Below are 23,742 nucleotides of genomic sequence, written 5' to 3'. Positions count from 1 at the left end.
TTCTGGATGTGATTATGCATACTTATAACTCCAGCACCTGAGAGGCTAAAGCAAGAGGATCAGGAATTTAAGAGCAGCCTGAGCTACAGGAGAGAAAAAGCAGAGGAGGGGTAGCTTTGCATCTGTTGCGTGGATAATGGACAGACTAGTGATAGGTTACAGAGGGCAAAAGTGGAAACCAGAAGAAAGGGACACAATTAGAAAGCTCAGACATGGACAAGAGTAGTGCCGCATATTTACCTGGCAGAAGAGACACCGTAATCATGAAGGTGGTTTGCCCAGGGAAGGTTTATCTACTGCACTCCAGATGTGCTGACCTCTGAGATTTCCCCAAATGTGGGAAACCAGCCTTCATAATTTGTCGTAGTGAGGGGCTGTGTTCATGCTGTCCCCAAAATTAAAAAAAAAGTAGATAGTGCTTGCCAAAGGTGGTGGCAGTGGACCTGAACAGAAATAAATGTGTGAGTGTCTTTGATGACATTTGGGAGAGTAAGGAGAACTTGTTGTTTGGCTGGAAGTGTGAATGAAAGAATCCAAGGTTTGAGAAACTGACCTAGGTCATCCTGTCCAATCATAGGAAGACTTTGGACGATCCTTGGAACCAGCCTTCTCTACCAGGCGTCCATCAGTCCTTTGCATTTCTGGACATTTTGATTACGGAGAAATCCTATGTAATAGCTCTGCTATCAACCAAAAGCACTGATAAACTAGGAAGCAGAGTGCAAGAAGGGAAAGTCCCTTAACCAGACAGGAAACCCATCATCTCAGGCTTAATAAAACCCATGTCTTGTCAATAATATACAAAGAGATAAAGAGAATTTAGCCTTCAAGTGCAATAATACCAACTGCTTCCTGTAGAAGCATCTGACAGGTTCACATAACCATAACACAACTCCTTCATTCCTTTTGTCTCCTCTGTGCCCATAGGCACAGTTGCAGAAGACCACCAACTACCCAGGGAATGATTCCCTTGCTTCACTGTGTAACTGGTATTTGACCAAGTAAAACTAAATAGGAGCTTTGATGGTGGCAGTGAGTACGGCCAGGAGTGCCTGAGCTACTCCATAACTTACAACAGTAGCTACATTTGTGAAGAACCCAGAAGCTTCTTTTACAAGTTAACCTGTAGCCTGGTGGAAATTTGGATGGTTCTTGATTATTGAGTTCTGCATATTGTGACTCATTCATGAACAGCACTGTCCCAGATACTGTTTCTATTTTAAAGGATCTGTCACAGTCCCCGCTTACACTACAGTCTGCTAATAGCAGAGATGACTCAGCATCCCTCCCACATCCTCTATCCACTCCTGTATAAATGGAATCCTTAGCTGGGCACACAGTTGCCAGCTACTGAGTTTTCTGTCTCTGTCTGTCTGTCTGTCTGTCTGTCTGTCTCTCTCTCTCTCTCTTAATCTTTCTCTGCATGTGTGTGCACATGCAAGTGCATGCGTGTGTTTAGGCCAAAGACCAACAATGAGTATCTTTTTCAACCACTCTTATTTTTTGAGGCAGAGTCTCTCACTGAACCTGAAGCTAACCAATTCAGCTGGGTTGACCAGAAAGCCCCAGGGTTTGTCCTTTCTCTGCCTCTGCAGCACTGGGATTACAGATGCACAAACTACCATGCCTAGTTTTTTACAGGGTGCTGTGGATCCAAACTCAGCAGCAAGCATTTTACCAACTGAGCTGTCTCCCCAGCCTATAGTCCTTCAGTGAGACACACCATGGTTTTAAATTTGGGGCAGACTATGAACAGAAGTGACATGTTCTGTCTCCAGCTAATATCTTCAAAAGGAAAGGTGTGTGACCTCCATTTCCCATTTATTCCCTCACCTGAAGACAGATGTGGTGACAGAAACTACTGACACTTACATTACTCCTGAAAGTTGTGTGTTGACGATGACAGAATAAGATAGACAGAGGTCTGGACGACATATAGAGCAAACCATCCCACTAGCTCTAGGCCATCTGCCTCCTCAAGGCTTCAATGTGAAAGAGAATTAAATTGTCTCATTGAGGCCTTATTGTTATAGGAGGCCATTATTTAGGTGAACAGTGCTTTCCTTTATCTCTCTCCAAATAATCAAGATCACTACTCTTTGCTTCAAAACTATTTAAATGTCCAACTATCTGTCATAACTTTGGTGTTAAAATGAACACTAGAAAAGGATGGGGTGACATCCATAACCGAACAGCCACTCCAAAACCAGCAATGGCACAAGGGAACACTCATCTTAAAGGAGCCACACAGTCCTAAACAAAATACTGTGACTTGTTCACGTTGCTCTCCAGCTGCACTCAACCTGGAGACAACACACAAGCAAAAACTGATGCTCAGTTTAAAATAATAAATATTTATTTATTTTTATGTGTATGGATGTTTTGCCTGCCTGTATGACTATGCACGATGTGTGTGTAGTGCCCCCAGAGGGAGGTGTTAGATCCTCTAGGACTGGAGTTCCAGATGGATATAAGCTACCATGTGGGTGCTGGGAATTGTATCCAGGTCCTTTGGAAGGTCAGTCAGTGCTCTTAATCGCTGAGCCATCTCTCCAGCCCCAGATGCTATTTCTTAAGCACTGGTCTTGGTTTTCTCATGAGGATTGAAATGTCCAGCCAAGCTTCAGATTATGTCAAATGTCATCTTTTATTGTTTTTCTTTTTTAAATCATGCATCATTTTTGTTTGTTTGTTTGTTTGGTTGGGGTTTTTTTTGGTTTTTCAAGACAGGGTTTCTCTGTGTAGCTTTGTACCTTTCCTGGAACTCGCTTTGGAGACCAGGCTGGCCTTAAACTCACAGAGATCTGCCTGCCTCTGCCTCCCAAGTGCTGGGATTAAAGGCATGAGCCACCATCGCCCGGCTTCATGCATTGTTTAACAAATCTAAAGAAGTCATGGATCTTCCTCTTGGAATCTTGTGCATACTCAAAACACAAAAATGCAGTTTGTCTATTATTTAATTGGCCAATCCAAGAGCCCGTACATAGACCTCACTGAGAGTCCTCAGCTTTAACGTCCTTCACAAGCATGGAAAATGGCCATAATTAGTAATGGACCCTACCGGTTTAGCGGGGCAAGTCATTTCACTCTCAGTCACATCTGTCTCAGAACAATCTAAGGACAAAAACATATAACTTTTACTCACTGGTACAGTTCAAAAAATGTTATCAATTATATATAATTTATATGTAATATATGGTTTTCAGAGTCCTTTTACCATTATGATAGAAAACAATGTGAATATTCCCCTTATAAGTGGAGCAGTAAAGCATCTCTGTCAATCTTTTCTAAAATATCTTCTATTAAGAGGGTTGAGACTGTAGCTCAATGGTAGAGTAGTTGCCTAACAAGCACAAGGCTTTGGGTTCAGTCCCCTGAACTGAAAACAAAAATACAAAATTTTTTCAAAAGAACATTGATTTTTTTTTCTTCCTTCTTCCCCTGACTCTCACCCATTGTTCTATTAATTACTTTGCTGGCCACCAGGTATTGCTCAAAGGTCACTAGTGGAACAGTGCTCTGAGATCTCAAACAGGAGATGATAGCCACTAAGACAGCATCCTTTTTCTTGCTTAATACTTGCAACATTAATTTGTGGAGTCCAGATCTATCTACCTAACCACACACCATTGATAACTGTAGCCATGGGTGGATCCCATGTTTACTGTCTACACTACCACCTGGCAGTGTACAATGAGTGGATGAACATCAGCCGGAGATTGTCAAATGCCCTTAAGAATATTTCCCCAAGCCAGGGGTAGTGGTGCATGCCTTTAGTCCCAGCACTCAGGAGGCAGCAGCAGATAGATCTCTGTGAGTTCAAGACCGTCCTGGTCTACACAAATTCCAGGCAAGCTAGAGCTGTCTAGAAAAGAAAAAAAGCATGTTCCCCTGAAGAGCACAGACATATGCTATCAATGAATAAAAATTTTCCACAAGGGCAACCCCAAATCTGGGAGACCCAATACTTACAATTAATACTTTATAATAGAAAAGGTTCCATGTGCACCATGAACAAGTGGAATTTAGTTCTAAAATGTAAAGATGGTACAACAGACAAGCAAACAAACAAACAAAACTGGTCAGTGGAATCCGCATCAACATAATAAAGAGGTGAAATCACATGGTCGTCTCAGTTGGTACAAGAAAATCTTTTAACAAAATGCAGTATTTTTTCTAGTTTAAAAAGAATACTCTATAAACTGGGATTAGAAGGAAATACCTTTAAAACTAAGCTTTTAAAAACTAAGCCTGTGCCTTTAAAAAAAAAAAAAACCCACAGGAAACATCACACTCTATCCTGAAAAACTAAAGACTTTCTCCTTAGATCAAGAATAAGAAAAGACATCTATTTCATTACTTTTGTTCAACAGAAGTTCCAGCCAGAACTATCCTCACACCTCCTCAGCAAGCCCATCAATAGTCACTCTTCTCAGACTCCAGACTTTCCCCAGAAAAGTAGAAGTTACTAGCTCACTTTCGTTTTCTTACAGCTATGTCCTCTGCTTGCTGTTGAAGATACTTCAAGCAGTGCTAGTTGGGGAGCACCACAAAAACAGGTACTTGGCAAAGAGAGCACCTGTTTTGTAAACAGCTTTTGGAAGTATTTGCCCTCAAAGCAAGCTGGAATCCCATACTACACTGTTTCCACTGCTTAAGGATTAAATGCCAATGGATTCAACCCTTTAGAAAAAGAAAGCATCGCCAGGCAGTGGTGGCGCACGCCTTTAATCCCAGCACTTGGGAGGCAGAGGCAGGCGGATCTCTGTGAGTTCGAGGCCAGCCTGGGCTACCAAGTGAGTTCCAGGAAAGGCGCAAAGCTACACAGAGAAACCCTGTCTCGAAAAACCGAAAAAAAAAAAAAAAAGCATCACCTTGCAAAAGCCTCAGAAGGGCTCAGTCTTTGACTAGTTAGCTCCACTCCTGAGAATTGGTCCTAATAACACCCATAATGCCCTCTAAGGCGCGGCTGTATAATTATAGGAGGGTCATGCTGACCCAGACAGTGTCAGAACAGAGAGATCTATGGGGAGGAGCCAGGACCCGGCCCTCAACTCTACCCTGGACAAAGCTCTGAGGACTCAGGAAGAGGAAAGAGGCACAATGATCAGTTGACTTGAGGTGCTTCAGCAAAGGACATGTTGAAGCTGTGCTTTCCAGGCATGGGAGACTCCTGGTTCAGCTGATCCAGATGGGCTCCAGACTAAGCTTAGGCTCCCCCACCCTCCATTAAAAGGGTCCTTAGGGAGAGGTAAACAAACTCTAATACTATCAAATGAGCCATGTAACAGGGCTGGGGTAGGGTGGCAGTGGGCATGGGCAGTGGTTGGCAGGCAGATGCTATATCTATACATGGTGTCCCTGGGTCTACAGCATGGCAATTCTCACACTAGAGCTTGACACCAGACTGTTACAGCAAACCTAAGGAGCATCCTCATTTTAATGTCCATTTAGAAATAAGATAACTGAGACCCAGAAAGGCTAAGTGACTTGTTCAAAGTCAAACAGCCAATGTAAATGTCTAGCTGGGACTGGCTAACACGCGGGTATTCATTCAGCAAACGTGGAGTACTTCCATATGCAAGCACTGCACCTGCTCTTCTGTGGATGCCCTGTCCTCCAGAAGCTCACAGACCAGAGCTGGGCCCATCTGATGAGGGTAGTGTGCAAAGAGATATCAGAGAGCTATCCTGCAGGAGCTGAAGCCTGCAAAAAGAAAACCAGAAATCCAAAGCATGGACAGCACAGGCAATGAGGCATGAAAGAACGTGATGAGAAGGGAGGTGGCTGTTGAGGAAGAAGGCTGAACCACGGTGTGGCCATCTAGTGGCCACCATATGCATTGCATACAAGACCCCTAAGCAGAAGTTGGAGGGGCAGTTGTTGACACTCAGTAAGTGTTGACTGTAGGCTTTCTGAAGATAGGCTAACTCGTTTCCTGATTGTCGCAGCCTCATGGGATGGGAATTATTTAGCTCTAATTTGTGTATTTGGGCACTGAGGTACCTTAGTCAATTACTTAACCAACATCACACTAAAGTCAAATTGACAGATGAAATTTGTCATCTGTCAGGGAAGCTTGGCTCCAGACCCAAGCACAGAAGAGACATTGGGCTACACACGCCTTGATCACTCTCTAGGTAACGAACTGGAACCTGGCTGAATCTGCAGTTTGGAATGTCTCTCTGACTGCAGCATGGCAGAGGTCTGAGGGTGCAGAAGAGTGATGAGGAGAAGCGGGAGGAGGCTGCTGCGGGAGGAGGCTGCTGCAAACATCCAGGCAAATCATCCGCTGAATCAGGGAAGCCGTGAGGTGGGAGGGAGAACGTCAGAGAGTGATGGAGCTGAGGCAGGACTGGAGTGGCCCCTGTCTCAGGTCTGGGTGAATGGATGCCACTTACAGAACTAGGGTCTCAGCTGGGGAAGATCAAGAATTCCTCTGGGGACCTAAGGTACCTGTGGCATCATAGGTGAGGAGATACGGCTGAAGGTGCTCATTTGAAGTTGACACTTCCTGTCAATGAATGGAATCAATAAGGCCCCCATGTCAATCATTCAACAAACTGTCTAACAGGACTGTGTTGGGCATTCGAATGTTATAGACAGAAGTGTTCACTGTCTCCTGGGGCTCTGAATTAGTCACCTTGACTGAACAACAACACCTCCTCAAGTGTAGGGGTACTGAGTAGTCAAGGCAAGTAATCAGGAACAGGCCCATAGAAGAAAATGGCTGCTGTCCCTGAACACAGAAGACTCTGAGACCATTGTATCTTATAGCAAGAAGGTGGGACTAGAGAATCCTTGGTGAGAGCAGACTCAAGAAATGCTATGGGTAGAAGAATAAGTGAGAGAGATGGAGGTCGAAACTGCAAGTGAGAGTCAGTATCCTCTTAGCTTCTTGAAGGGGTTCCAGCCACCCTCCTAGACGAGCCATCCCTGAGGGACCACAAGCTCTGCAATGGTAAATGCCTTTCTTCTTCAGCTCTCCACTTCACCTGTACACCCTACAGGGAGCCTTTGGCTAGGTTATAGGTAACAATGAATTTAAAGTTGAAACACCAAGGTTCAATGTCCCTAGCTGGCTGTGGAACTTCTCTCTGAGCTGCATTTTCTCCTCTAAACATGAGCCATCCCAGGAAGATCCAGCTGACAGTCAGAAAGTGTCCTACACACACACAGGAGCTCTCAAATGCTGTCAAAAAGCATCATCCTCATCACTAAGCTTGGATTGAGGACAGTCCCTTTTCAGCCTCTTGCTCCAGTTCACTAGCCCTAGGGACCTGAAATACCTCCACTAGCCTTCTCCACCCTCTCCCTTCCTCTCCCTGCTACTCTGTTACCTGTTTCCTCATGCCAGCCCCAGCCCTACCATCCTTACCCTGTACTACCCAGCCCACTGCTGGAGTAATCCAAAGGCCTGCTTATTTATTGACAGAGTCCACTACATACGTGTGCTCACCTCGGTGATGTAGAACCGATTCACAGAACCAGCCTAGAATGTCCATGCCTCTGGAGGTGTGATTCCAGAAAGCATCAGGGCCCTGAATGCCACATGCCCACCAGCTGTGGTTGGGGGTGGTGAGATCCTCCAGCTGCCTCTCGTACACCTCCACATGTGACCCTGGCTAAGCACTGCCTCTTCCATGATGTCATATTAATCAACTGGGCTGTGGTTCTAAGACTCTAGCTAGGTCTTGTATCCAATCCAGTTCATTATATAACAGTGGAAATAATTATTAAATAATTAATATGCTGTGCACTATGTGCTAGGTGCTATTCTGGGTTTCATATGCAATGTTTCTTTTCCTTTTCTTTTTTTTGGGGGGTGGAGGGCGGTGGGCAAGATCCCACTATGTAGTCCTGTCTGGCATGTAACTTACTATAAGGACCAGAGAGATATCTCCCTGCCTCTGCCTCCTGAATGCTAGGATTAAAAATGTGTGCCACCAAAAGTTGTGGGAGTAACCAACCAGTTGATCAGATTGGATTTAAGGCCTACTTCATAAGGTGGACCCCATGCCTGACACTGCCTGAGTGGCCCAGAATCTGAGATAGGCCATGAACCTAGAGGAAAAGCAAACACTAGTACTGCTGCAGGAACATAGCAATTTAATGACTCCTAATGGCATTCTGCTACACCCATAGATCAGGTGCTGCTTAGCGATCTTCAGGGAAGCTTCCTCCTGAAGTAGATGGGAACTAATACAGAGACCCACAACTGAACAGTGTATGAAAGTGAGAGATCTTGGAACACTCAGTCCTAAATGGGATGGGATATCTTCATCAACCACCACCACCACCACCACCCCCGCTCAGAGCTCAGGGAGCTGTGCAGAAGAGGAGACAGCAAAATACTGTAAGAGCCAGAAGGGATGGATGACACAAGGAAACAGTATGAATGATGAACATAAGACCTCACAGAGACTGTGGCGGTATTCACAGGACCTACACAGATACAAGCCAGATAGGGTCCCGATATTGAGAGGAGAACTAGACATGAGCCCAACCCCTAAACCAGGATCTATCTCTAATAGATAACCACTTAAAAAGAAAAAATCAGTTTTCTCCAATAGAGTCTCATTGGGTGTACAAACCACACTTAAGGGAGGCTCCACGCCCAGCAGTAACTAGTCAACACAAAACAAACTCAGTCGTGATGTGTAAATCTAATTAATCTCATCAATAAAAACCAAGAGTCAGATTGGGGTAGAAACCTGAAATGTCAGAGAATCAGGAAAGCAGCCACAGTCGCTTCCTTCCTCTTCTGTTCCTCCAGAATATAAAAGGGCCAAGATCCTGCCCCACCTTATCATTTCCTGTCTCCTCTCTGTACAGAACTCCAGATCTCTATGGTTAACTAGTGGCTAGCTCTGCCCTCTGACTCCAAGCAAGCTCTATTTGTCAGAACACAAACAAAATATCACACAAAATTTCCTCCTTTTTGTCTAAATAAAAAGGGAAGGTTTTAACTAACATAGAAAAATTATATACAATAACTATAATAACTATATATAAATATATACAGGCAGTAATTACATTAACAATGTCTAGTCCATTAGCATTTGACAAATTCAGAGAAAATACTCCATTATCTGTCCTATCTTGGTGAGTCCAAAGTGATGTACCTAATTCACTTTCTATCCTAACTTGCATTACTAACCCAAACTATTTTTTATGTCTCTCAACCTTATACACTTTACACCTCTTTTGTGAGTTTCTTTTCTGATTTTGTTAACAAGGAAAATGATAACTATCTAGTCTTCAACTCCATCAGAGACCTGAGGATATAGTATTATCTGAGTAAACAGAAAGTGCAGAGCAAACAACTTCCAAAACTAAGAAATGACAGAAACAGCTGGCTGCCTGGACAGCCACCCAAGGTTCCTCTGCAATGTTGGGGCATCCATCTTCAGCCTACAGACCTACAGATTTTTCTGTAAGGCAGGATTTTTGAAGGATTGTCCCACTTTGTCTTGGCAAAGTTTGGCAGTCACATTCTTTTGTATCCTGCTTGTCCAATTTAGACAGTATACTGTCAGCAGTCAAGGCAAGGGCAGTTTCTTGCCCAGTGGCTAACATTTACCACAAAGAAAGTAAACTCCATATGGAGTTTCTTCAATGCCCATCATCTTCTCTAAAGTACATTGGTGCTGCCAGGAGCAGACATGTCTCATTGTCATAAGAGAGAGAGAGAGAGAGAGAGAGAGAGAGAGAGAGAGAGAGAAACCTTATGTTATTAAAACATCTTAAATGCCATATTCTGTAGGTCTCTGAAGTGTTTGAAGATGACCTGTCTATCTAAAATATATCTGTTTGACCTTGAAAACAAACCTGACTACAAGTTTGATTGTAATAGGTGACTAACTACTAACCTGCATTTCTTTATTATCCAAAATAGTTTGTAATAATAACTTTCAAGGACCAGAAATTTACATTACATTGTTAGATGAGCTGTAGCAGCACAATACTTTGAATAAGAATAGAAATGTATGTACAATAAGTTCTAACAAAAATAACCTTAAATTTATATCATTGTACAAAAATATCTTAAACAAGAGTAGAAACATGCCGGGCGGTGGTGGCACACGCCTTTAATCCCAGCACTCGGGAGGCAGAGGCAGGCGGATCTCTGTGAGTTCGAGGCCAGCCTGGGCTACCAAGTGAGTTCCAGGAAAGGCGCAAAGCTACACAGAGAAACCCTGTCTCAAAAAACCAAAAAAAAAAAAAAAAAGAGTAGAAACATATATACAGTACAACAAAAATAACCTCAAATTTGTATCAATATACAAAAATCCATATCAATGTAAAATATCTAAGACTAGTAGTTGCTTTTTTGGTTTAAAAGTAGATTCAAAATCTACCCTTTTATCCTATTTCTATATCCCCCTTTTTCATTTTAGAATGGGATTCCTGTATCTAATCTCCTTTGTTAAGCCTTTTTCCTGACCATTACCAATAACAACTTGTAACCAAACCCCCTAAACAATGACAAATATCCATAAAGCACTGAACGACCAAAAACTACCCATCCCACCTCTTGGAAATGTGGGCATTGCGTTCTTAAAATTACTTCCTACTGTCTGGGCGTTACAGCATCTTTAGGGGACCCCCAAAATGGGATAATTTTCAAGTCCTGGGAGAGCTAGCTGTATCATTTGTTGTCTGGTCTCTGTATAACGAGAAAGTGCAGGGCTCGTCTCAAGTCCTGACTAGAGTAGTCTGTGAGGCTGGACCATCTCAGCCAGCCACCTTGAAATTGTCCTGAGCAGTTTGTAGTCCAAAGCCGATCTTTGCGTGGTGTTTGTCAGCTTAGTGGCACTACCATAGTCCTGGCGGAATTGCTGTTGTGGGACCCCATCCTGCTTTTGGAGATGTCAAAGGCCACTGTTAGGCATGATCACAGTTTACTGCAGAAAACTTAAACATTTTAAATGTCATATGCAACAGATCTAGAAGAGGTTAAAGGACCATAATTTGTATGTACATCCAGAGTACAAAAACTTAATTACTTCATAGGGGCTAAAACCTAAAATCATGTACAGGAAGCTAGATGAAGGCTTTTTCTCGAATTAGTACTCTATATGACCATTAATATCATGACAAAAAAGTTTAAAATATATACATATTAATTTTAAAATTTTTGAGATAATATTTATACCTTATGAAAAGTTTTAAAGATTCAAAACAAAACCAAAGGATTATGAGATTATTGGCAATAGTATAGTCCCTTAATTTGGTTTTTATTCTGTCCCATATCAGGTGGCTCTTCTGACATGAGACAGAGATTTTGGATTTTCCTTTTAACATGCATGCTAGGGTTTAGAGAAGGAGAGGGCCATGCTCCAACTCTAAAGCCAGCTTTAATTTTTAATTAAACTAGGACTACAAAAAGACCATTTGTATTATGTGTCTGTGGAGAACAGCAGAAACAAACATTTGGGAAGATTTGTGAAATTTTATCCTGTTTGAAATGTGATATACTAATAGGCCAATTTACTCTTTTTTTCTTGGAACATTTTCTCTGGATGATTTGTCATTTTTCTTCAGATGTCCCATTTGTCCAGTGGTCTTCTGATTCCTGGAAAGACAAAACAAAACCCTGCCCCAACCCTAACTTTGAGGAGTTTCCCTTTTGGCAAATTATATCTGATCAAATGAAAAGCATTTGTTAGTCTTGTAAGTTAGTTTAGATTGAATAGTCACACTGGTTGATGAACTATCACCTCCTTTAATCAATAGGTCTCTCTTGTTCAAATCTAATCTTTATCAATTTTGATGGTATCCATAGCTTTTCTTCTCCTGTGGAAGCAAAAGCAAAACCTTGTCCCCAATGTAACACATACCCTGGTTTCCATTCTGAGGTCAACATATCTTTAAAGTATACAGGCTGATTTAACGCTGTAGTTTTTTTTATTATTATTATCCAATGTCTCTCCACAGCTGTTGTTCCTTTCTCATTAGCATTTAGAAAATTTAAAGAGAAACTGCTTGAATAGTAGCTTAAAACCTCCTCCAGGAACTGGTTTGGCCTCCCTATAGCAATGGGCCCAACAACAACCTGGTTTTCATAACCAAAACCTCTCAATTAATATCTAAAACTCTAGACACAGATTGAAAACTTGGTTGTACATATAGACCTCAGAGTTCTGGCCAGGTAAAAATGATAAACAGGGAGTTAAAAGAAACTAACAAAACTCTCATTGGAGTCCAGCAAAGGGTGGATAGACCTCCTCCTTTGTTTTGCTCAGGCCCGCAGGACCCCATATAGGAAGGAATTTGTCCCCTCTGAGATTGTTTGAAAGATCTCCCTCACTGCTTCCCAGGCTCAGAGACCAGCAGTTGGCAGGAATAGGAATATACATAGGAAGAGGAACTAACCAGACTGTCAACCCAGTGACTGACAAAACTCACTGCGACTGGGGGCAGCCCAAATTAGTATTAAAGAACTTAAACAAGGGACTAAAACTTGTCTAATATCCAAAACCTTTAATCTAGGCACTTCCCCTCATTCTGATGCCTGCTATTCTGCCTTATAGGTTAATTGATCTGGGTAACAGCAATATTACAGAGCCCCGAGACTACTTGGTGAGCATGTGCCAATGGTTTGACTAAATATACCTCTTCTGATGCCTTCCAAACTAAGTAGACAGGTTGACCAGGACCTAGAGGTATTGAAACAACAGTTAGATTCCCCTGCAGAAATGATCCTACAAAATTAAAGAGCCTTAGACTTACTTTTCATGACATAAAGAAAACTATGTCTGACTTTGGGGAAAAACTGTTGTTTCTATGCTAATTGATCAGGAGTAATTTAAAATATCTTGCCATCACTGTTTAAAAAACAACTCAAATAGAGAGAGAAAGAAAGATATTAATCAGATAATTGGTACCAGTCTCTGTTCTCTTAGTCTTCCTGGCTAACTACTCTACTGCCTGGATTTTTGTTGTTGTTTTGTTTTGTTTTTTGTTTTTCAAGACAGGTTTTCTCTGTGTAGCTTTGGAGACTGTCCTGGAACTCACTCTGTAGACCAGGATGGCCTTGAACTCACGAGTGGCTGGATCTTTAATCTCATTCCAATTGAATTACTGGTGAGGGCCTGAATCTTAAACTATATGGCCAAATATATATCAGTTCAGCAAAATTAATGGTCCTTAGGACCTGCACCTCTTTAGAGTAGGATGAGTCCACGATTAGACTCACCCACTTAGATTAGTGGGGAATGGAGCAGGCCCCCAGACCTTAGCACAACTGACTCCATAGTTAAAGCACCGTTCAAGCTGTAAAACTCAGCACATAGACAGCACCACCTGCCAAAACTAAAACAAAGGCCTAATCCATCAAAATCCATAGTTTTTGGGAAGTCTCTAAATGTACTAACCTTGCTTCTGGCTAAAATTGTTTTTGTTAACTGAAGTATGTCAACTCAGGACATGATTTTTGTACTTAAAAGCTCACCCTAAGAAAGGCTTCAGGCTACACTGTGATCCCAAAAACCCAGTTTTGTTGCTAGCTGGCTAAATACTTTCTATTGACTTAAACCCATGTCCGAGCAGTGGACATCCCACAACAATGTTTCTTCTACTGTTCACACCACCCCTATTAAACAGATAACAAGAGGGCATTGGGTCCCTAAAGTTGCAGGTAGTTATGAGCTGCTTGACGTGAGTGCTGAGAACTGAATTCTGGTTCCCTGGAAGAGCAATGAGCTCTCTTAAACTCTGAGCCATCTCTCCAGCCCCAACCTGGACTAACAACACAGGGAGCACCCAACCTAAAGCAAGACCTCTGGCTCAGACCAAAACCACACTCCTAATCTCCCCTCAAGTGTGGGCCCTGTCCATGTCCCTCTGCAGGCTGCTAAACTCCCCATGGTTGTAAATGCTACTTCATCACATACACACACACACACACACACACACACACACACACACACACAGACACAGACACACAGACACACACACACACACACACACACACACACACACACACTCCCCACTGGTTTCTGATTTCTGCCATCCTCAGCACCATCCACTGGCTTCCATGACGCCTATGAAAATTGGATAAAGATGCCTCTCTGTCTAAGTGGCACAAGCCCACACCAAGCTGCAGGGTACAAGGCTGGTCCATGTAGGAACCAGAGACCTCTGCACCCTGTCCTGGTTCCAACATTCCAACATCTTCCAACTTGCTAGATACTGTGATTCATATTCTCTCTCTCTCTCTCTCTCTCTCTCTCTCTCTCTCTCTCTCTCTCTCTCTCCCCCCCCCCCCCCCGCGCGCGCGCGCGCGTGTGTGTGTGTGTGTGTGTGTGTGTGTGTGTGTGTGTCTGTCTGTCTGTCTGTCTATTTGTCTGTCTGTGTGTCTCTTTCTCCTGACCCCAGCTAACAGAGCGTGCCCCCCTTCAGAAATGGCAGGAGATACAGTAAACATAGGCATAACTGAGAGATTCCTACAACTCAGCCAGGCAAGGTTTGAGTCTGAGCACTTAAGGAGATCCCTACCAGATATTCAAAAGCTCTGCTGAAGCCAGTCAGGGGGGGCTCACACCTGTAATACTAGAGACTGAGGAGGACCACATCAAGTTCAAGCCTGTACTTCAGAACAAGATCATAAAACTTTTCAATTAAAACAACTCTGATCAGCCTTTCCCACAGCGTTACAGCCACCAGATGGCAGCAGAGCTGGCCACTTCAAAACTGACGATCAGATGACCAAGGATGTCCAGGCAAGCCCGTCACTGACCTTCAACCCTGTGGAGGGAGGGATATGCATGCCTGTATGTATCCACATCCATGTGAGTGAAAAGATACAGACAGACAGACAGACAGGTGAACAGACTGCTAGAGTTTAGTTCCCTTCCTTTGTATGTTTTCACCTTCCCCCAACTGCCCTTGACCCTATCCATCCTTGTCACAGGTACCAGTGATGTAGGCAGAGTGGCTCCCTTCCTGCTCTGGTGGGCTTCTAGAGCTGGAGCTAGAACTGGACACAGACAAGTGACCCAATGGCACAGCGGAGCAGGTAGGATGAGTGCATAGACCAAGGAAGCACAGGGCTGGGGCTGCCTGGAGGCTGGGTGTGGGAGGTGCATGGAAGGGAGAGGCACCTTCTCAGGCGGCTTACTTTCTGGCAAGTTTTGAGAGCAATGTCAACACATAGGCTGCCCTTGTTTCCTCCCAGTAGGCCTACAGGGAAGCTATTACAGCACCAGTTTCACTGGGCAGGGACGTGTAGAGATTCCACAGACCGCAGCTTAGAGCTGGGATTTGGCACCCATGTCCTCTGACGGCAGCTTAGGCAAGCTATGGAGTCGAGACTTCCAGCCCGGTTTGTCAGGAAGCAGGTGCCTTCTGCCTAGGCACCAAGGAAAGTTCTGATGTCTCCAGTCCTTTGACTTGCTTCTGAGTGTGGTCTAGGAGGACCAGGAAGCATGTGACTTGGCCCCACACTCCTCCTTCCCCTGGCCTGGGGGAGGAGGCTCTAAGAGTTGCCTGACTTAACAGTCGTTGAAGCATGAGCTATTTCTTGCACATTACCCATTTCACATTACTGAATGTGAGGGAGGTAACCTGAAACTCATCTCCTCCACCCGACACTCTGTCCCACGCCAGGGACCACTCTGTAGGTAGACAGCCTTTATCAAAACCAGCCACAGAAGGCAAGTTCCCCTTCAAGACTAACTAGTCAGCATTGCTTCACACTCTCTACCTGCGCACAGTCTGAGTGGACGTTTCCCTTCCTGCCTGACTTTGGTGGGACCTATGTCACCCTGTGAGAGTCATACCTTTGGGGTGGAATAGGGGAAAGAAGGATACAAGTCCTATTCCAGGAATCAGAATGAACTAGACTGCCCCAAACAGCGGAAGAGCTCCATGGGCACAGAGTTGGTGGTAGCGACCAGCCCGCTGGAGATGAGGTGACCCATGGAAGCGACAGGTTCCGGTGCCCGGTGCATAAGCCAAGCAGAGACCTTAGGGAAGCTTGGAAATAAGGAGTACTGGGGAGAACCGGCTGGAAGCTGAAGGGACGCGAGAGGGAGCTGGCGGCGGACCTCGAGCTGGAGCGGAGGCGGAGCAGGGGGAGACTGGACCGGGTACAGAAGATAGAACAAAAACGTCCTAAGAGGCTAAGAAAGAGACAAAGGGAAAACTGGACGGCGGCGGAGAGGTCTTACGTGGAAAGCAAAGGATGGGGAGTGGGCAGGGGAGTGAGTCGGTGCGGCCCCGCCCCTGGTCTCTCGGGAGCTCCGCGTCTCCTCCCCCGCAAGGGTGGGACACTCGCCTCCAGCTCCGCCCCAGGCCCGCAGAGACCGCCCCCAGGGACCCGTGCTGCGGCCCCGAAGATGGTGGGAGGCCCAGCTGCTGCGTTATCAGCCTCCTCCAGGAGCCGGCCCGAGGCACCGAGCGGCTGACAGTCTGAGATTAGGCCCCGGGAGGGTCATTAAGCAGCGGCCTGGCCCTGGCCCAGCCTCTTTCCCTCCTGATCCGACCAGGCCGGCAGGTGGGAGCTGGCGATAAGGACGGGGGTCTTGGCGGTTCTGGGGTGGGCGCTCCCTTACTCCCAGCCCCTGGTCAGGACGGAACATGGAGTGGGGGAGGAAGGCTGTAGGTCAGTGTCAGCCTAGGTCCTCCAGGGGCAATCACCAAGGCTGTAAGGTCAAGGCAGGGCACCCTGCAGTTGGGAGGTGGGGCCGCTAACGGCAGGGCTTGCTTTGGTGGAAGCAGGCCTCTCCTGGCAACACCTCACAGATGCCTCTGCCCTGGCCCTGGCAGACTGGGGGCATAAAGGGGGCTGAATTGAACCCTCTTACACCACACACACACACACAACTTGGGGACAGAGGTGGGAAGGAATGTAGCCACCTGCAAGGGGATCCGATCTGCAGCCAAAAGATCCCAGGGATATTTGTGCCTTAATGGAGACCTAGCCTCTACCATTCTCTGTCTATCCTTCAGTGAGAAAAAGCTGGGCTGCCTGGCCCCCTGGTTTTGCTTTCTGCTTTGATCAAGAAAAGGGAGACTAGGCACACTTTAAAGTGGCAGCAATGTGTGAGACCCGTGTGAGTTACAGAAATCCACAGAGGGCATATGCCTAGAGGCATCATCACAGGGGCAACTATCAATGTCCCTAAAGCTGAAGACCAGAGAGGGAAGGAGACTTACCCTAGATCACACAGCAAGGCAGGGAGACCTAGAGCAGAAACACTACTTCCCTTCTCTGCTCCGACCTCTACCTCTTTTGCAGTCTGGCCCCCAAACCCCAGGGAGATGATTTGTGGGTACTGCTTGAGGCGTTCAGGCAAGCCTTAGACCACAAAGTAGCGTGTGCAGCAGGGACGCTCTGAAAAGGTGAGACTGGTAATAGAGAAACGTCTGGCCGGCCTTGCCACACCGTCCACTGGCTCTGGAAATGAGTCTGTTTGGGGTTATTACCACAGACAGGGGGACAGATGCTGTTCAGTGAGACACACAGACACAGAGGAGCTGGGTCAGGCAAGCACTTGCCTCAGAGATCTTGTCTCTTCTCTTCTAGACTGGGTTCCCCTGGCTCCCATCCCACCCAGGGCTGAGAGCCCAGACACTGGTGAGGACTTGGTTCTATTCTAGCTCTGCCAGAGACTAGCCAAATCCTCCACACAGGATTAGGGAGCTTGGAGTGACAGTCCCTCTCCCAAGGTCGCACAGTAGGGTGACAGGAGACTGGGGACACAGATTTGGGCTTCCTCCGTCTCTGCCCCACAGTTTTCTTTTCCATATGCTAGCCCAACACTCTGGAGCCCTGGGAAGGGGAGAGAGCTGGGCAGAGTGGGTGGTGTGCTGTATAGGAAAAATCCAGAAGATCTGGGGAGGGTGAGCTGTTGGGGAGGGGTGTTCTTGTAGAAGGGCTCTGCCTTGAACAAGGGCAGAGTGGGAAATCTCAGCTCAAAGGTCTCTTCCTGCCATCCATAGATGAAAGACATTTTGAAATGGACCAGTGTTGAGGATGTCCAGAATACCCAACTCTCAACAGGGTCTTCCTCCTGAGAAGATCTCCTGCCTGCTCTAGGCAAAGAAGGGGTTTAGTCTGAAGAGACAAGGGCCACCCACAGGCAGGGATGAGTTCAACTCTCCCACACATATCCACACCTGTAGGGAGTTCCCCACACATACCCAGGCTCCAGAGGAGTCTCTGTCTCTCTCTCTCTCTGTCTCTCTCTCTGTCTCTCTGTCTGTCTGTCTCTCTCTGTCTCTCTGTCTCTGTCTCTCTGTCTCTCTCTCCTCTCCTCTCTCTCTCTCTCTCTCTCTGTCTCTCTCTCTCTGTCTCTCTCTCTCTCTCTCTGTCTCTCTCTGTCTCTCTCTCTCTCATTCCCTCCTAGACACAGCCTCAGCCTCTCCAATTAGGCCTCTAAGTCTCTAGCTGCCCTATGGGTCCAGGGCTTCCTGTAATCCGTAAGTCCAATGGCAATGGACCCTAGAAGGCAGTTATAAAACAAAATGGGGGAGGCCTTGCTTGGAGCCTGGAAGCTGGGTCTGAGCCTTTGCCCCGAAAGTATAAAAAGTCTTTATTTCCCAGAAATAAGAGTCGCTTCCATGGTTGCAGGAGGAGGGAGTTGAAAGGGGAGGGGCTGGGTGTCTCTTTATAAGGCTCCTCAGAATTGGGTGGAAGACCCCGGGGCCACTTCACATCCTGTGCTCAGCTTGGTCTGAGCCCTAGGCTGAGATGGCTGTGATTCAAAAGAGCTGTGAGGGGCAGCTTCTGTTAATAGATTCCTGAAGAACAGTGACTGGGTGAAGTGGTGGGCATCAACTCTATGTGCCCTATAGCCTGGGGACTGGGGCCATCGATGAGGTTGTCACATGGGTGTGCTGCGGACCCTGCCCTCTTCCTCCAGAACATTCTCGAAGGCATTCTTGTGCTCACTGGACCTGGAAAGGGAGGTAGGGCTTACTGGGTCGTTAGCTTCCCTTCCCCCATTTCTCTCCCTCTTCATCATCCTGCATCAGGACTTCTCTCCAGAATTAGCATCTGGCTCCCAGTGAGGGGCAGGGAGAGAAGAGCCCTTCCCCTAAACATATCTGGACCTGTGGGCCTGGACTGGAGGCCCCTCAGAAACATCCCCACCCAAATCCCATGTTCCTTCCTCCTTTACAAGGTTTCCCCAGGGAGCCTCCTAAGAACTCCCTTCCCACAGAGTCCCCCCACTCACTCCCTCTTTCACTGACTTCCTTCCCCCACTGAGTCCCTTCTCCCTGTGATGCCCATTATCCTACAAAGACCCTGCCCTGTCTGAGCCTTCTCCCTAAATTGAACCTTTGTCTTCCATGGGACACCCCTCACAGAACCCTCTTCACTCCACCAGCTCTTCCTCTTTGCTTGACACACCTTTCCCAGCTCCCCCCCCCCCCCCCCCCCGGTAGCATCTCACCTAAAACCAGACGCCATTGAGGAGTATCTGCCGTCCATTCCCACCAGGACCCCATCTGCCTTGTTTCCAACGATCATGACCATGCTCCCAGGTTCCCTGGAAATGAAGCTTATCAGTAGCTCATCAATGACTGTCCACTCCACCCCATCCAAGGAGACTCTATTCTGGGACCTGGTTCTCAAGGTCCAAGACAGAGAGCACCCCAGCTTTCCTCTGGGCCCTGCAGACACCAGCTTCCAGTCTCTTCCTCCTCAGGCCTCACATCCTCTTGCCTGATCCACGAGGAAAGTGGGGAACACAGGTAGTTGTAAGACACTTATCCTAAGTCCCAGGTCCCTTTCCATTGCCTTCAGATCATGGACCCAACAGGACTCAGAGTACATCCCAAATTAGGAGATGTGGTTAGTGGTCACAGAAGGCAGAGAGAGGGGAAACAAAGCATTTCTAGCAGAAAGCTCTCGGCTCCAACTCCTCAGACTGCTTTTGTGAGGGTCCCTTAAACCTGCTCAGCTGTCTTCGGACATCCCACAGGCAAGTCACACCAGACATGTCCCACCCAGGTCTACTCAGGTTGTTTTCAGCGTCCTCTGCTCAGGGAGGCTTTTTTTTTTTTTTTTGGTTTTTCGAGACAAGGTTTCTCTGTGTAGCTTTGTGCCTCTCCTGGAACTCACTTGGCAGCCCAGGCTGGCCTCGAACTCACAGAGATCCTCCTGGCTCTGCCTCCCGAGTGCTGGGATTAAAGGCGTGCGCCACCACCGCCCGGCACCAGGGAGGCTTTTAGAGTCCTCCCTGTACTTCCTCCTCTAGTGCCCCCTACTGCCTCCCACCGTCAACTCCCAGGTTTCCTCCCAAACAGCTCTTAGATCCATTCATCCTTTTCTGAACTGCTCTGTCCCTTCCAGGTCCAGACTATCCAGCCTCATACTCAGCCTCCTCATGTGTCTTTAAACCTGCAGACTTCACGCACTATGCACCCCTCTGGAACAGCCACGAGGACTGGTTAAGGTCATCTCATCCACTGATTCCAGCTGCATTGACATAAAACTCCCAGTCCAGGTCATTGGTGCTGCCAGGTCTTACTGACCTCATCAGCCTCACACTGGAACTCCCTTCTCCGCCCCTTAACATACTCTGTAGGCTGTGGAGGGCTGCTGCTGGGTCCCCAGGCCACCTTGGTGAGACCTGGGGGAAGATCCCCTAAGGCAAAGGTAGCTTTACCCAGGGGGCTCTTCATCTCCATACGTTCATGCCTGGTACCAGTGCCAGGCTCCAAACTTGGGACTCAAGTGTACTTTTCTTGCACCATCCTGTCCTTTGACTCCTTGTGTGTCAGGTTTTCGAGTGAATGTGCAGTCAGTGAAGCATGCTAACCAACCCCCTCCCAACCCCCAAGCCAGCTCAGGCTATGTCCTGCACTCTGAACTTTCTTTCCTTCAACTGTATTTGACTTAAATTGTTTATCTAGTCTGTGTGCCTGTGAGGCCCTTTGCACCACATGTAAGCTGACCTTCCAAAAGGCTGAGGTCTTCTATTTCAGGAGGAAGGCCAGGCTCTCATCCCAACTCCGTAGGTGGAAACAAAAACTGAGACACCGAGAAGACATTTCTCCCAAGTTCATGGCAGGGAGGTTGGGGGGGGGGGGGATGAGAGAGCCATGAGGCCCGCAGACTGTAGGCCTGGGAGCCAGAAAGGCTCAGAGCTGGTTCTGTCCCTAACTCTTCCTGGGAACTTGAGGACCAGTTTCCTTTCCTCACAGTGGTAAGACTTGAGCCAGAGCTCCTGAGGTCATCCCCTGCTAGAGTAAAAACATCGGTTCTAGGGCCACCCTGACCACCAGGGGCTGCCCAGCCCCAAGTCTTCACACAGCACTCACGGCTCTTCCTGGCACCAAAAGTGGTTCACAGCGAAGACGATCGCAACAAGGACCAGGAACACGGCCACCGCAATAAGGCCCTGCATCCAGGGCTGAAGGTTCCCCAGACCTGGAAAAAAGGAAGAGGAGCTGCAGGCACACAGCGGTCTGGGTACCGTGTCGAAGGCCAACAGCCTCGACAGGGCCCTGGGAGGCATCTGAATGGCCAGAGTGGACCTAAGCAGTAAGGCCTGTCTACTCTCCTAAGTATGAGGGAAGGATGGGGGCTTAGAGCCTACTAGAGTCTGAAGAAAACCTGAGCAGCCAAATAGGGGACATGCCTCAGGGTTTGCTCTGAGGTCCAGGCTCCCAGAGCCTCCCTCCTGCACACACACACACACACACACACACACACACACACACACACACACCCTCTACAGTCACGCGCAGGGCCCCCCTTGAAGTGCAAGAAAACAGGGACCAAAGGGCGGCCCCAGTGGCTGACCTAGGCCCTGTCAGCTGGAAGTGGCCCCTCCTCCTCCCCCGCTGGCCCAGAGCTGCCAGGCTAAGGCTGGCATCTAGCAGATCCAGTTCTTGATCGGAAAGCTTCTCTGGGAAAACTAGGAAGGGTGAGGTCTGCCCTGGGCTGCTCGGGGCCGGCTGCTCATCTGGGGTGCAGGGAAGGAAGAGGGGTAAGATGGCAGGGGAGGGTGGGTTCCAGATTGGAGTCCCTTTAGCCTCTCCAGCAGTGTAGCCAGGACACAAAGGTCAGGTACTAGGTTAAGGTCTAGCCTTGTACCCCTTCTTTTTCACCCTTGACATCAGCCTCAACCCCTAAAACTTCTCAGAAGCCTCTGCCCTCAGGCCACCAGCAGCCCCAAGAAAAACCATTCTCCCCGTTAGGCTGAGGCCCTCACTCTCCAAAGACAAGATACCCAGCAGCTAAGAGCCTCGGGAGGAAAGAGAGAACAGGGAGGGGTCCTGCCTTTATGACTAGAGTCGTCCTATGTTATGAGAAGCTAGGCATCAAAAGATCTGTTTGCCTCATTCCCACTCAGTCCATCTCGATGCTCTTCTGCCTATTCTTAGCACTGTCTCTGAGGCGGAAAAGGGAGGATCCTGGAACTCTCTGGGTTGTAGCCATGGCAGCCCTAGGTTAGCAACCTTGGACAGCAGAAGATACACAGTATCGTTGCTCTGCCAGGGCCTTTGTTTTGGGTACATCCCTCCCTACCCTGGCCAAGAAACACTGCTCAGGCCCATCACTTTTTCTGGCCAATGATGCTCAGGCATTGGGAACAACCCTAGAGGGCATCTCTCCCATTTCTTTCTCCTGTGGCTCTTACAGCTAACTCCTCACACGACACCAGGGACCACCTCTGTTCCTGCTCTTGTGACTCTAGGGAGCAAGTGGCAGAGTCAAAGGCAGAAAAGAAAAAAAAAATGGTCTGAGACCTGTTCCTTCTTGACCCATGTAAGTTACTGGACGTCTCTGGTACTTCAGTTTCTCAGAGGGCCTCTGAGACATGGGACTCAGAGGTATGCAAATATACATGAGCATCTTTGCCAGCCCCCTCCCCCCTGCTGACACCAGACTACTGGGTACAAAGCCCTTCCAAACCTGCAATCTGGCAGCAGCTCTGAGAGGCAGGCGGGGTGAGGTTTACTGAGAATGAATGAAAACAGAGTAGGGCAGTAATTTCCTCAAGATCACACAGCACAACAGAAAGAGCTTGGTGAAGAGTATGCCCTTGGTAGGGCTACTCTGGAAAAAAGTGAGGAAAGGAGAACTTAGGTCATACGGGAGGCAGAGGCAAGCCTATCTCTCTCAGTTCAAGGCCAGCCTAGTCTATATTATGATTTCCAGGATAGCTGAGGATCGATAGAGAGATGCTGTCTCAAAACAACACAAAACAAAAGGACTTAGGTCAAAGCCAAGGACTTAGAACAGCTCCTACACCACAACCACCCATCCTGCCCAGAGCAAGCTTTTGAGGGTGCCTTGGGACCACTCCCAACCTCAAGTTCCTAGCCCTTGCCCTCAGTACCCAGTCGTTTCTGGGGCAATTCCTGCTGTGAGGTTTGGATCTCAACTCCCGTCCCTTCCCTAAACCCCAGAGCCAAGGTGTTCCCTGCTTCCCCACTTCTCACTGGAGGCAAACAAATCACAGAGCCTAAGTCAGAGGACTGTAGTTGGCCCAGTGCCTGCTCCCATTCCAAAACAGGGTATCTCAGATCACCACCCCATCCTACCCTGGTCACTGTTTTCCGACCAGCCCTCTCCTCCCCACAGCCCAGGTACTCCTGTCCAATGCTACCTACCTTGTTGACAGCTGGCAGGTGCCACTGCAGAGAGCAGACCCAGTATGAGCAGGCTGGCGGCCAACATGGCTGCAGGCAGCTGTAAGGCCTTGGTCCACTGCTGGTGTTCGGACTCCTGGAGCTGCTGGAGGTCTGGAGTGTTTTTATGAGATCAGCTGGGGA

The 23,742-nt window shown here is 47.4% G+C and overlaps 1 protein-coding gene and 1 non-coding gene across 2 annotated transcripts; one reads left to right on the top strand and one right to left on the bottom strand.

Moving 5' to 3' along the window:
• The first annotated feature begins 232 nt into the window (after positions 1-232).
• Positions 233-395, top strand: LOC131905462 (U1 spliceosomal RNA). Its single transcript, XR_009377970.1, has one exon. It is a non-coding gene; the product is annotated as a U1 spliceosomal RNA (small nuclear RNA).
• Positions 396-18,340: 17,945 nt separating this feature from the next.
• On the bottom strand, positions 18,341-23,742 carry Pdzk1ip1 (PDZK1 interacting protein 1). Its single transcript, XM_059256046.1, has 4 exons — positions 23,581-23,742; positions 21,280-21,388; positions 19,407-19,502; positions 18,341-18,906 (listed from the first exon to the last, which is right to left on the bottom strand). The coding sequence occupies exons 1-4, from the start codon at positions 23,645-23,647 to the stop codon at positions 18,834-18,836; spliced, it is 345 nt and encodes a 114-aa protein (XP_059112029.1). The 5' UTR covers positions 23,648-23,742; the 3' UTR covers positions 18,341-18,833.

The sequence above is a fragment of the Peromyscus eremicus genome, chromosome 2, assembly GCF_949786415.1.
Source record: "Peromyscus eremicus chromosome 2, PerEre_H2_v1, whole genome shotgun sequence".
Classification (NCBI taxonomy): Eukaryota; Metazoa; Chordata; class Mammalia; order Rodentia; family Cricetidae; genus Peromyscus; species Peromyscus eremicus.
The sequence above is the reverse complement of the archived record's forward strand: the minus strand, read 5'-3'. Positions and strand labels throughout refer to the sequence as shown.

Bases quoted from the DNA above. Each gene is read 5' to 3' on its own strand.
- Pdzk1ip1 (XM_059256046.1), bottom strand. From the start codon at position 23,647: ATGTTGGCCGCCAGCCTGCTCATACTGGGTCTGCTCTCTGCAGTGGCA. The intron at 21,389-23,580 runs GTAGGTAGCATT...CCTTTTTTCCAG, and splicing joins ACCTGCCAGCTGTCAACAAG to GTCTGGGGAACCTTCAGCCC. The intron at 19,503-21,279 runs GTGAGTGCTGTG...CTTCATTTCCAG, and splicing joins TTTTGGTGCCAGGAAGAGCC to GGAACCTGGGAGCATGGTCA.